We start from the raw sequence: 13357 nt of genomic DNA on the forward strand, positions 1-13357 counted from the left end.
TGTCCCCTGCATCGGCAGGCGGACTCTCAACCACTGCACCACCAGGGAAGCCCACACACTGTCTTAATGATTCCTTATGGAGCAGGAATAGTCCCATTTTGCAAATGGAATAGTAAAAGAGCAAGATTAAATCACTTGCTTTCTGCTACCATTCAGCCTTCCCAGAGCAACGCTGACATGACGCAGGGACCCACCGCTCACCCTCCCCACCCGCTCCGGCCCAGGTGGAGACAAGAGCCCCGAGGACTCTGCCTCTCGTCCCTGTCGTACCAGGGCACCTGGGCACACGCCCAAGTTCAAAGGATGAAGAGGAAAGAAACGGCCCGAATGCCGTAGGCAGCCTTCCAGGAGGGCCAACGTGCCGGCCCCGCAGCCGGTTGGCAGGTGGGAAAGTGTTATCCAGCTGGGAGGCTTCGGCAGCCCTGGTGGCTGCCCTCCAGACGCCCAAGCCTGCGTCCAGCTGGACCTGACGCCCTCCCGTCCCCGGAGGGGCTTGGGCTTCTGGCACAGTTTTCTTTGGGCATCAGCAGCAAACAAAACAAGGTGCTCAGCCATCTGTTCAGAGCCTGGTGATGCCTCGGCCTCGAGTGGGCTCTTCAGGCAGTGGAATCTGCCTCAGGGCCACGCGGAGATGCCTTCCGCTTGGCTTCTCTGCCTGGAGCTGGGAGATGGGGCAGCCTTGGGCCGGACATTCAAGTCCGGGCCTCTCTGCCCACATTCCCCTCATTTCTGGGTGTCTGCCGGATCTCTGCAGGCAGAGTACCCCCAGCACCAGCACCCAGGCTCAGGAGGACTGAGCACTCCCAGCAAGAGTACTGAGTGTTTGGCTGTTGCCTTCTAAGCCAGGTCAGCTCATCCTCGGGGCGCACGCAGGTGCTCAACAGCACGCAGCCCTGCGTCAGGTCACACCAGTGCTGTCAGTCACCGAGGGCGCCTCCCCGGCCTCCGAAAAATTAAAATAAATAAAGTAAACCCAGGACTGCCTGGGGTGTCTCCGGGCTCTGATGCTGGGACACTGTTGGACAGTGTGCATCCCTGCTGGACCCTCAGCCTAGGGCATACTCCTGGCGCCACTGTGTCTCAGGGCCAAGGTCTGAGGGATTCCTGAGTAAGGCAGGGCACCTCAGGTTCAGGTGCTCTGAGCTGAGTGAGCACCCAAAGCTCAGCTCCGAATCAGGCCGTGGTCAGCCTGATCTGCATGCAGGGCCCACGTGGCTTACGTACAGAGTCTCAGCGCTCCAGCTCGGCAGGTGGTACGGGCTATCCAGCCCTCGCTGAGGGCCTCCTGCAGAGATGCTCACTGAGCTTTGACTCGCTGCGAAATGACCTGAGCTCCGCATTGGGGGAATGCAAAGGAGTCAGGCCTCCTGCAAACAGACACAGCGCAAGGTGGCCAGCAAGACTGGCAGAAAAGGGGAAACGGTGCTATGAGATTTCGAGAACGTAAAGGCTCAGTGGTGTTAAGAGGACTATAGTCGTGGTCCGTTCAGACCGTGAACTTGAGAGCCCTCAGAAGCAGCTGGGCTGTGGGATGGAGGGGGTCTGTCCTGGGCGGAGGGGAGGGTCTGGCGCCGGCAGAAAGGACTGGAAGTTGGGAGCCATGAAAGGCAGGCAGGATGTGAGGCGGAGCGGCTGACCTTGTGTGTGGCCTGAGGAGACCGGCTGGAGGACGGAGGGGAAGCACGGCCCCTGAGCTGTCTGAAGGACGGGTGGGGCAAGAGAGTGCCACACGGACAGGACGGCCCAGCCTGGACGGCGGGGGGTGCAGAGCGCGGCCAGTCCCAGAGCTGGGGGTCCTGGGCGAATCCCAGCGGGGGCAGGTGGCATCTGAGAGGCCTCATGTGTCTACTCACAGCAGCCGAAATGTTTATTTATGAGATTAACACCTGTCTTCTCTCTTGGCTGAAGCTGAAAGCTGCATGAAGGAAGGACAGCATGTGTATTGGCTCAGCTTTGCATCTGGGGCATCTGGGGCTCGGTTGGTACTGAGTGAGTGAGTGAACGAATGACTGAGGAAGGGCCAGGCTGGAAGCTCGTGGACAGGCCAAGGATGGGTTCATCCTTCTTTGAATTATTGCTACATTTTCTTCACTCAACAAACCTCCATTAGGCACCCACTAGTATTACATAGTGGACACCGGGAGGCTTGAGGTCCAGCAGGCGGAGATGCTCATACAAAAGACCGAGGTCAGAAAGTGTGTGTTCGTGGGCCACGAGCATAGCCCAGACAAGCTCAATGGATAGGGGCTGAGGGTAGGAGAGCGTTCAAGGTCTACGAGGCAGGTGAGCAAAGCCCTAGAGGCAAGAGTGCCCCTGAGAGTGGCCAGGTGGCCTCCTGGAGGGTGCTGGGCTGGGCTGAAGGACACACCTTGGAAACACCGGCCACAGTGGGGTGGTGTTTAAACAGCTGGCTAACTGACAGGTCCACGAAAGGAGAAAAGAGGCTGGGATGCCTCAGAAAGAAAGCGGGGCTCAAAGAATGGCCGTGACTGCGTTACCAAGTGTTCCTGAGCCATCAAAGATGGTGAGGAAGGAGCAAGACAGAGGGACGTAGGTACTGCTAGTGAGTGGGCAGAAGGCATGAGACCGGCATGCCCCACCTCCAGGCTCATCGTGTTATCAACCTCACACGTCGTATCCTTTTGGAGATTACGTCTATACATTCTTTTTTAAAGAAAATTTATTTTAGCCAGGACATGGAAGCAACCTAAGTGTCCATCAACAGATGAATGGATAAAGAAGATGTGGCACATACAGACAATGGAATATTACTCAGCCATAAAAAGAAATGAAATTGAGTTATTTGTAGTGAGGTGGATGGACCTAGAGTCTGTCATACAGAGTGAAGTACGTCAGAAAGGGAAAAACAAATACCATATGCTAACACATATATATGGGATTTAAGAAAAAAAAATGTCATGAAGAACCTAGGGGTAAGACAGGAATAAAGACACAGACCTACTAGAGAATGGACTTGAGGATATGGGGAGGGGGAAGGGGAAGCTGGGACAAAGCTAGAGAGAGGAATGGACATATACACACTACCAAATGTAAGGTAGGCAGCTAGTGGGAAGCAGCCGCATAGCACAGGGAGATCAGCTCTGTGCTTTGTGACCACCTTGAGGGGTGGGATAGGGAGGGTGGGAGGGAGGGAGACACAAGAGGGAGGGGATATGGGAACATATGTATATGTATAACTGATTCACTTTGTTATAAAGCAGAAACGAACACACCTTTGTAAAGCAATTATACTCCAATAAAGATGTCAAAAATTTATTTATCTATCATTTACTTTTACTTGCATTGGGTCTTTGTTGCTGCGTGCGGGCTTTCTCTAGCTGTGGCGAGTGGGGGCCACTCTTCGTTGTGGTGCGCGGGCTTCTCATTGTGGTGGCTTCTCTTGTTGCGGAGCACTGGCTCTGGACACACGGACTTCAGTAGTTGTGGCACGCAGGCTCAGTAGTTGTGGCTCACGGGCTCTAGAGTGCAGGCTCAGTAGTTGTGGCGCACGGGCTTAGTTGCTCTGCGGCATGTGAGATCTTCCCAGACCAGGGCTTGAACCCATGCCCCCTGCACTGGCAGGCAGATTCTTAACCACTGCGCCACCAGGGGAGCCCTGGAAGTTACTTTTGTCTGTTGTCTCCAATGGTCTACAACAGGGTAATGTGATGACTTGTGTGTGTGTGTGTGTGTCCAAAGTATGTGGACAAGAGTCAAGTCTATAATGTAATTGCATTTATTTAGAAACTCATACTCTATAAGTTTCAAGAGACATAAACCCTAGTCTGGCTTTGTCACTGACTCTCAGAGGTAGTCACTGACTTGCCTGGTCCTCAGTTTACCTGTTTGTAAAATGATGGTGTTGGGCTGCATTTTTTTTTTTTTTTTTTTGTGGACGCGGGCCTCTCACTGTTGTGGCCTCTCGCGTTGCGGAGCACAGGCTCCGGACATGCAGGCTCAGCGGCCATGGCTCACGGGCCCAGCCGCTCCGCGGCACGTGGGATCCTCCCGGACCGGGGCACGAACCCGCGTCCCCTGCATCGGCAGGCGGACTCTCAACCACTGCGCCAGCAGGGAAGCCCTGGGCTGCATTTTTAGAGCAGCCTTCCAATTCTTAACAACAACAACAAAAACAAGCATAAGCTGTTACCCCCATGATTCTAGGCAAGTTCTGAGTGGCTGATTGTACCCTGAGTTAATTTCTTTCACGTATACTCTGGATCTCTGTGGATGAGAGGGTGGACTGAAAAATTTGATAAAATAGAAAAAAAATTCACGTAAAAAATGAAATATCATTGAAGTAGGTCGTGAAGAATCAACTATAAACTCTGAGGCATCTTCAGGTAAAACTGTCCCGCTGATACGCTCTGGGTTCATCCACCATGCGGTTTGTTGCTTCACGTTTTTGTCTGTGTTACTCCTTCCTCAGCTGGTTTTGTCTGCTCTTTGGTGAGCAGCTGGCCACCTTCTTGGACCCCAGATACTCGACAGTTCCATATGCCGCCATGGCCAGACTCAGGATGCCCAGGAGGACGTAGAGTTTGACGCTGACACACAGAAACATGCTGTATCCGAACGCGATGACGTAGCCCAGGGCTTCACACAGGTGGTAACTGGCAAAGGCGGCCTCCTTGTTCTTCTCAAACAGGACCCCGAAAAGAGCTGCAGGGGGGAGACGGGTGAAAATGTGACTGTAAAACCGCAAACGACCTTTCTGATCATTGCTGAAAATATGCAGCTTCCCCACGGCCCAGTTTTCCCAATAAAACCAGGACCTTCCTTTGTAAAAATGGGAATTATTTCACGCTGTGGTTGATAGCAAGTCAGGTGATGTTCTCTAGCAGTGAAGAGCCATCATATATACAAGAAACAGAACGGATGAAAGTTAGCACTGTAAGGGATGTGGCCCAAGCCTGAGCTTTGCAGGTAGAAAAGCAAGGCCGAGAGGTGGGACCCGTGTAGGTGAAGGTGAGATGCCCCAGAGTGAAGACAAACAAAGGCCTTAGTCGTGAGGGGAAAGGCCATTCATTCCTGCACTTAGGGGAAGTGCATAGTACATAAGTTATTCAACCGTGGGGTTTTTGGTGCCTGCCTCAGGGCAAGGGGATTACCACTGTGTGGGCCTTTCCTTCCCATCCTGGAGACTTTAGGGGTAAGAGCGTTCAGCCAGGTGAAGGCTCCAAGTGAGACTGCCCCACACCGAGTTCTTGATGAAGGGACTCAAACCCCCTTGGGTGGTTTTTTTTTTTTTTTTTTTTTACATCTTTATTGGAGTATAATTGCTTTACAAAGGTGTGTTAGTTTCTGCTGTATAACAAAGGGAATCAGTTATACATATACATATGTTCCCATATCCCCTCCCTCTTGTGTCTCCCTCCCTCCCACCCTCCCTATCCCACCCCTCTAGGTGGTCACAAAGCACCGAGCTGATCTCCCTGTGCCATGCGGCTGCTTCCCACTAGCTATCTACCTTACGTTTGTTAGTGTATATATGTCCATGCCTCTCTCACGCTTTGTCACAGCTTCCCCTTCCCCCTCCCCATATCCTCAAGTCCATTCTCTAGTAGGTCTGTGTCTTTATTCCTGTCCTGCCCCTAGGTTCTTCATGACCTTTTTTTTTTTGTCTTAGATTCCATATACATGTGTTAGCATACGGTATTTGTCTTTCTCTTTCTGCCCTTGGGTGGTTGTCTGAAGGTTTGGGAGAGAAATGACCTGAGTCTGTGATAGGGGCTGAACTGTGTCCCTCAAATCCACATGTGCTAGTTCTGGCCCCCAGGACCTCAGAGTGTGACTGTATTTGGAGCTGGGCCTTTAGAGAGGTGATTAAGTTAAAGGAGATCATCAGGATGGGTCCTAATCCCATGTGACTATATAAGAGGTGTCCATATAAGCAGAGGAGGTCAGGACACAGACATGCACAGAGGGACGGCCACATGAGGACAAGGGGAGAAGACAGCCGAGTACACGCCCAGGAGAGAGGCCTCAGGGGAACAGCCCTGCCACACCTGGATCTCAGACCTCAAGTCTCCATTTCTGCTGTATTTTGTCACGGCAGCCTTAGCAAACTAGTACAGTCTGATAATGCTTCTAGGTGAAGGTAAATGATTTTCTGTTCCTGTTTGCAGTGTGGTAAAGTTTTGCCGAACGGGAATCAACCCCATCCCCAGGACGTGAGCGAGGCAGCAGTGTGTCTGGAAGGTGGACACTTAAGAAGGGAAAGTTTTCAACAGGGGGACCGGCCTGAGCATCCCGGCCGATGTCCTACTGCACTCCCTGGAGCTGCCTGGTAACCACGCCTACCATTTTGGCTGATGGACTTGCCCTGTGTCCCCCTGTCCTCTGCTAGGCCGTGGGTTCCCTGAGTCAGGAACCCATCTTATCTGGAATGATAATTCCAGCGCAACCCAGTGTCAGCGAAAATCCTTATTGAATGACTGGACACATGGGTGGACGGTGACTCATGAAGTGGCAGAATGCTGAGCCCGGTCCTGCAGTGTCAGCACGTCCTGTGGGTCAGCACACCCCTGTGGGTCAGCACACCCTGCGGGTCAGCACACCCCTGTGGGTCAGCACACCCTGCGGGTCAGCACACCCTGTGGGTCAGCACGCCTCTCAAAGGATAAACAGTAACCCAATTAAACGGTGGGCAGTCCTGCGGGGAGAGCTGCTCCTTCCTTTTCTTCCCTTCCCCTTACAACCCAAAAGCCCACGCTGGTGAGGCAGTCCACACACAGCACGTGACCACACACAGCACGGCACGGGCAAACTCAGCAGTTTGGGAGGCAGGAGGGGCCTCACCGGGAGGACCTGGAACCCAGAAGTCTGTGGGAAGCTGGCTGTGCCTCTGGATGAACGACAGAGATGGAAGAAGACGTGTGACAGCTGGACAAGAGGGAAGGACCCCTCCCTTGCCCCCTCCTCAGATGGCTGTGTCCAGGAGAGGCTGGATCACGGCCGGCAGAAGGCTGATGCCAGCAGCCAGAATTGCCGTCCAAGGAAACGCAGAGAAAGGGAGTCTGGGGGACTCCATTTGCCCCCATTTGGGAATATGGCCCAGCCTGAGGAGGAGATGGCAGAGCCAGTCATGATTCAAGTCAGGCTTTTGGGGAAATCACTCATGATCTGTTTCCTATTTTAATCCAAACGTAAAGAAAGCAGCACATTAATTGTGTCAAATTCCAACAGTTAAGGACATGGAGGACAGAGGGGAAAGACATCAGAAAGAAAAGTAGTCTCAAAGCAATAGTTCAGCAATTCTGAAATTACACGTGAGCTAGGAGTGAACAAATAAGCAATGTGGTATAGAGTGGAAACTGGGTTTCTCACTGTCAAAGAAAGAAGTTACAGATCAGCAGTGGGGTAGCGGGTGAGAAGGGGGTGCTAGAATGCGCCCGTGTGCTGGGACGTCAGTGTGAGTTCAGCCTTATTTTATAGATAGATGATAGATAGATAGATATGCAGATACAGAAATAAATAGATGTGTGTGTATATATATGGGCCAGTAAGCACATGCCCATCTCCTCACTCTGTCCACTGAGAGTGCCTAGAAACGGTGTCATCTCAGTAGCAATGAGCACATCCAGCACTCAGATCTTACTTCCTAATACCATTCTCCAATAAAACACACCCAGGCTTCTTGGAGAAATGGCTAATCTAGGGCTGGCACAGGAGTTACCAGATGAGCCTAGACTATTCTGGAGTGCCTAACAGTGAGGAAGTAAAAAAACCCAAAATAGGTAGTGGTGGGGAGCGGGGGGCGAGTCGAAAGGACACAGGTGCCAACGGGAGAGACTCCAGTCGCCAAAGTTGGAACAATTAGAGCAAAGGAGTAAGTAACATAGCATTGGATTGTAACCCAAAGGATACCATAAATACATGAGCCCATACTGATGTAGACAAACTTTTGAGTAAATAGATAAATAAACTGGGGAGAAGGGACAACTGTTCGTCCTAGAAGAATTATACCTAATGCACGTACACACTCCTCTTCCAGGAGGTGAGGGGTAATTACTTCCCCCTGAATTGTAGCCTTGGTGACTGGCTTCCAAAGAACTGACAGTGGAAGGGAAGAGTAGCCCTCTGCGTGGGAGGAGCCAGACCCTGGCTTGACCAGCGATCAAGGTCCACAACATCAATGCCCAGTTACGTGCTGTCCTGTACCCCTGATCAATGTGATGAGAAAGGCACTTCACTCTGGGGTCTTCCTCCCCAAAACCCTTAGCTCTAGCCTAATTATGAGAAAACATCAGATGAACCTAAATTAAGGGACAGTCTACAAAACACCTGATCAGTATTCTCCAAAAGTCAAGGTCATCAAAAACAAAGAAAAATGAGAAATTGGCACAGACCAGACAAAGGAGACGGGACGGCTACGTGTAACGTGGTGCCTGCCTGGGATCCGGGAGCACACAGAGGATGGTGTAGGGGAAAGCTGGAGAAATTTGAATAAAGTCTGAAGCTTCGTTATGCACCAATATTAATTTCTTGGTTTTGACAAATGTACTGCAGTTTTGTAAGATGTTCGAGTTAAGGGAAACAGAGTGAACAGTATATGGGAACTCTGTACTGTCTTGGCAACTTTTCTGTTGATCTAAGAGTATTCCAAAAGAAAAAGGAAAAGAAAAGCCTGCTTTGCAACCTGACCTGGGAAAGGCACCAGGTGGAAGTGACCGGATGCTGACCCCTGTCGTCGGATGACAGGATGTGAAGGAGTCTTGTTTGTTTGGAAAAGACAGGATACATGAACTGGACATGTCAGAGAAGACAGGTTTTTTGAGTTTATCAACCTGAAAACAGCCCCTTTGGTGGCTGACAGGGCCAAAGAGTATTTTTAGGCCAGACATTCTGAATCTCAAGTGCAGGCATTGGCACGCGAGGGTTGCCATGGCAACGGTACCCACCTTTCGTGAACTGTCAGGGCGGATGAACAGAAAGCCGCCCAGATCACGGGCTCCAACGGCCGGAGGGATCCCCGGAGCTCAGTGGGAACGTGGGCAGCGAGAAGCATGGTTCTGCCCCAGAACAGGGGGGCTTGGATGCTTCCCGCCCCTGATTTGCCTCTAAACTGGAGAACTGTAGCAATCAGTTTGTAAACTGAGAGGTGATGACTGAAAAGGAGGGTTGAATTGTACTGACTTGTATCCAGTCTCATTAACTAGGAAAGTATGTGGCTCAAAGATCTTCTTAGAAGAGAGACACGTTCAGGGAGAATAGGAGTAGAAATCCAACTTGCTATTGAAAAAGCAAAAATGAGAGAGAGCTGATCTTGGGAGGTGGCAAAAGCTACACAAAATTTCCAGTTTTTGAAAATACAGAGACGGTATGGATGGACCATGCTGCAGGGGGGTGAGCCCGAGAGAGCCTGGTGGAGCCAGCCTGCAGGGAACTCAGTCATTAAAGCATCCCTCCTAGGGCTTCCCTGGTGGCGCAGTGGTTGAGAGTCCGCCTGACGATGCAGGGGACGCGGGTTCGTGCCCCGGTCCGGGAAGATCCCACATGCCGCGGAGCGGCTGGGCCCGTGAGCCGCGGCCGCTGTGTCCGGAGCCTGTGCTCCGCAACGGGAGAGGCCGCAGCAGTGAGAGGCCCGCGTACCGCAAACAAAACAAAACAAATCCCTCCTAGCCAAGATGGTTGCCAGTATAGACGCCAAAAGAAATTCTCAAATCGTACATGAAAACAACAATCTTCCCCAGCAACTGATGCTTCCTTGAAATAAATTACTTTTGATCTGAACAAAAAGACAGAAATAATTCATTTTAAATTCCTTATCCAAGGAGGTCTTTATCCAAGTTATTCACTGGACCTCACGTAACTCTGCACAATTTCGACAGGCTCTGCCTGACGGTCTCTCATGTCCGTGGAAAGAAAAGGAGAGTTAAAGCCATTACTCCTACATCTCAGGAAGAAAGAAAACCAAACATTTTATTTGCAATCATTTGAAACACCTAAGGAATTATTGTATGGACTATTGCGTGCCTGCCGACTTCTAATGTGTAAATACTGTAAAAAATTCAAGTGAACTCAGAGATGTCAGCTAATTAGAAAGCAAGACGGCAGAAGCATTTGGACTGTTCAGTAAAATAGTGGGGGGTTTTCACACCTCCTCTGGGATGTTGAAAGCAATTCTCTCCTGATGCTCCCTGGGGAAAATGCCTAAGATTCCTACGGGGGGAAGTTGTGACCTGCACTCGTTTAGAAGTCTGCCCTGCCAAGAAAAGCTAGCGTGGTGTCTGCGTACCTTTCCTCGACCGATCAAGTATTTCTTCTGTTGAGCAACATTGCAGCCCAGTCTGAGACTAGTTTGTCATTGCTTCCACCAACTGACCTTTGTCCAAACACACCAGACTATGCCACTGAGCCTAACACACCTTTGTCACCTGGTTCAGAACTTCAGGAGAGCCTCCTGCCAAGATTGTGAAACCCAAACCCCTTGGTTCCAACAGCACGGGGTTTGTTCAGTGATGTTTTCAGCTGTTTCATAAGCCAGCAACAACTGAGATGGTAAGGAGAGGCCGTCCTGGAGTACCGAGTCCACCATGGGTGAGGCCACGTGTACCTGTTCTCTTTGGGTGTAGGGACAGCGGCCAGGCCTCCCGTCCCTGGAAACGCTGGCCTGTGGCTTGTTTGTGGATTGGCCTGACCCAGTTTCCAGTCCCGGGTGTTTCCCCGATAAGGGCTGAATGGCGGGTGGTGTTTCCAAAGGAAGAGGCTCTCTTCTGAGCCAAATTCACCTCTGGGGCCCTGGGCTCACGCATCTGCAGGATGCTGGCTGTGTAGACGGCTCACCTCCTGGGGCCTCCGACACCCCCCCCCCCCCCCCCCCCCCCAGCCATCCCCACAGCATCTTTCCCCCCACAGGCCACAGCCAGGCCCCCCCCCCCCCCCCCGCCCGGGGCCAGGGCCGTAGGTGGTTCGGGAAACTCAGGGCCAAGCGTTCCCGCCCTCAGCCCTCGTCCCGTTAGGTCACACAGAACTCAAGCTGCCCTCCGTGTCCCCCATGGGCCGCCCGCCAGCCCCCTTCTCCCCTCTCTCCCGTGGTCTCCCCCCGGGACCCGGTCAGCTACGGCTCATCCCCTGGCAGGACACGCTGCCAACCCTCCAACCCAGGGTGCCTCCTGACACACGGGGAGCCTGTGTCCACAGGAGGCCTCTCTGGGCCTCGGCTGGACGTCTCCTCCTGGGCTGCGGCCACTCCCTTCCCACCCGCTGTGGGCGGCCCGGACTCCCACCCACTGCAGCCCAGGGAAGAGCTCCCTGCACCACAGTCTGAACCCTGGACCTCCAGCCCAGGCCTGGCTCCGGCCGTCCAGCTCCCCACGCACCCGGGGCTGCCGGGACCTCTTCCCCTGATGCCACCCGCCTGCCTCTCCCGTGTCCCTCACGTCCACAACCTGGCCTCCGAGGCCTTTGTCGAACGTCTGGTGGCTGCCGTGTCGGGGTGCAGGGCCCCCGAGGGTGCCGGACAGCACTGGCCGCGCACACTGCTCTCGGCGGCCTGAGGGCAGCTCTCCAGTTCCCCTGCACTGGCGGGAGGCGCCCTGCCCTCAGCGGCTCTGCCCGCCTCGCCTCTCACCCGCCCTCTTTGCAACATCAGCTGAGGCTGCAGCTGGACCTCCGGCCCGAGTCCCGCTCTGTCCCAGGCCCGGGCCAGTGGCCGCGCTTCTGCAGGGGGCGGTGCGCTGAGGGTGATGCCGCCCGGCTGGCCTACATCGGCGAACGAATCCTCGCAGGACTGACGGCCAGCTCGCGGTGAAGACCGTCTGTTAGGTCGCCGCTAGCTGTGGCTCCTCTAGGAAGCCACGTGTCTCAGGCGTGAATTAACTCCTTTCCCCGTGGTGAAAAAGGGGCCCGCATCCTTCCTTCTGACTGCCTCCCCCGGGTTCCAAAGAAAGGGCACTCCTCCCCACCCGGCCAGGGGCCTCCCTCCCCCAGCTGCTCGGCCTCCTTTTCTGGCCCCTCCCCCGCCCTCCTCCTCCCCTCGCAGCCCTTCAGTCTGAATCTAAAATCCTAAGAGAGGGACTTCCCTGGCGGTCCAGTGGTGAGAACTCAGCGCTCTCACTACGGCGGCCCAGGTTCAATCCCTGGCCGGGGAACTAAGATCCCGCGTGCCGTGCGGCGCAGCCTGAAATAATCGTAAGTGATACGCGCCCCAAACAGCCCCTTTTCAGTGCTGGGTCCCCCCGCCGGAGTCCTCTCCGTGTCGCGTTCAAGCTCAAGCCAAGCCCCTCAGCGGATGCGTCCAGGTCTGTGGGCTTGTCTGCCGCCCTTCAGCCTGGGGATCCCGATGCCCAGTCTGGCCCCGGGACCACTGAGTCCCTGCGTCCAGAAGCTCCGCCCCTCGGCCTCCTTCCCAGCCCCCGCCCCTGCCCTCCACCTCCCGGTGGGTCCGCACCATCCCCTGAGTCACGGCAGCAGTGACCCTGCCAGCCCCTGCCCTAAACCCTTGCTGCTGCTTCCACCAGTGCTGAGTGAAAGTGGACCCTTCAGCGGTACGTCGGCCCTACGTCGGGCCAGCCAGCCTCTCCTCTCAGTGTCCCCCGGAGACACATGCTGAAACCCCAAGGCGACGGCCTCTGGGAGGGGCGAGATTGTGGGGTGTGGCCCTCAGGGAGGGGTCAGTGCCCTTTCGAAGGGGCCCCAGATCGGCCCCTCGCCCCTGCCTCTAAGTGAGGGCATGGCGAGAGAGAACCTCTGTGAACCAGCCCTCCAGACGCCGAATCTGCAATGCCTTCACCCTGGACGTCCAGCCCCAGAGCTCTGAGCAGTAAATGTCTGCTGTTTACAAGCCCCCCCCCCAGTCTGTGGAGTCCTGTTACGGCACTAAAGCGACAGAGATGGCTCCCTCCCGACCTCCCCACCTCCCTGCCTCCCACAGGCTCCCCGCTGCCTGGAGGATTATCCTCCAGGAGGCCACTCGGGCATGGCCCCCATGATGAAGCCTCTGCTGACCCCTCCCGCCCTTAACTCCGTTCTCCCGAAAACTGACACCCACCGCCGAGCCCTAGAGCCACTGCAGGGACATTGTCACGGTAACCTGTAAGCACTTCCTCCTGTCCCCACCCTCAGCTGAGAGCGGCTGTTCTGTTCAGACCAGCTCTTCCAGGGGGAAGCCACGAAGGAACCATCATTTCAGGAAAGAAAGTTGCACACTTGGTACCTTCTCTCATGGACATCATGGATCTGAGTAGACGCTCAGAGAAAGCACTGCAAATCCTCAGTGTGGAACTGGAGCCCTCCGGCCTGTGTAGTCCCCGCTCCACTGCCCTTATTGCACATGTCACCACGTCCCCCTGCGGGGCCCTCCACCCACCACGTGTCCCCCCATGACTGGCCAAGGCGGGGCCACCTGAGCAGG

The 13357-nt window shown here is 54.2% G+C and overlaps 1 protein-coding gene across 1 annotated transcript in view; it reads right to left on the minus strand.

Annotated features, from left to right (window-relative positions):
- Nucleotides 1–4397: 4397 nt before the first annotated feature.
- UNC93A (unc-93 homolog A) overlaps nt 4398–13357 on the minus strand; it is a 26160-nt gene continuing 17200 nt past the window's right edge. The window contains 2 exon segments of the mRNA XM_007445935.1: nt 4398–4459; nt 4462–4662. Coding sequence (XP_007445997.1) covers nt 4398–4459; nt 4462–4662 — 263 coding nt within the window.

The sequence above is a fragment of the Lipotes vexillifer genome, unplaced genomic scaffold, assembly GCF_000442215.2.
Source record: "Lipotes vexillifer unplaced genomic scaffold, Lipotes_vexillifer_v1.1 scaffold459, whole genome shotgun sequence".
In the NCBI taxonomy this organism is placed as follows: Eukaryota; Metazoa; Chordata; class Mammalia; order Artiodactyla; family Lipotidae; genus Lipotes; species Lipotes vexillifer.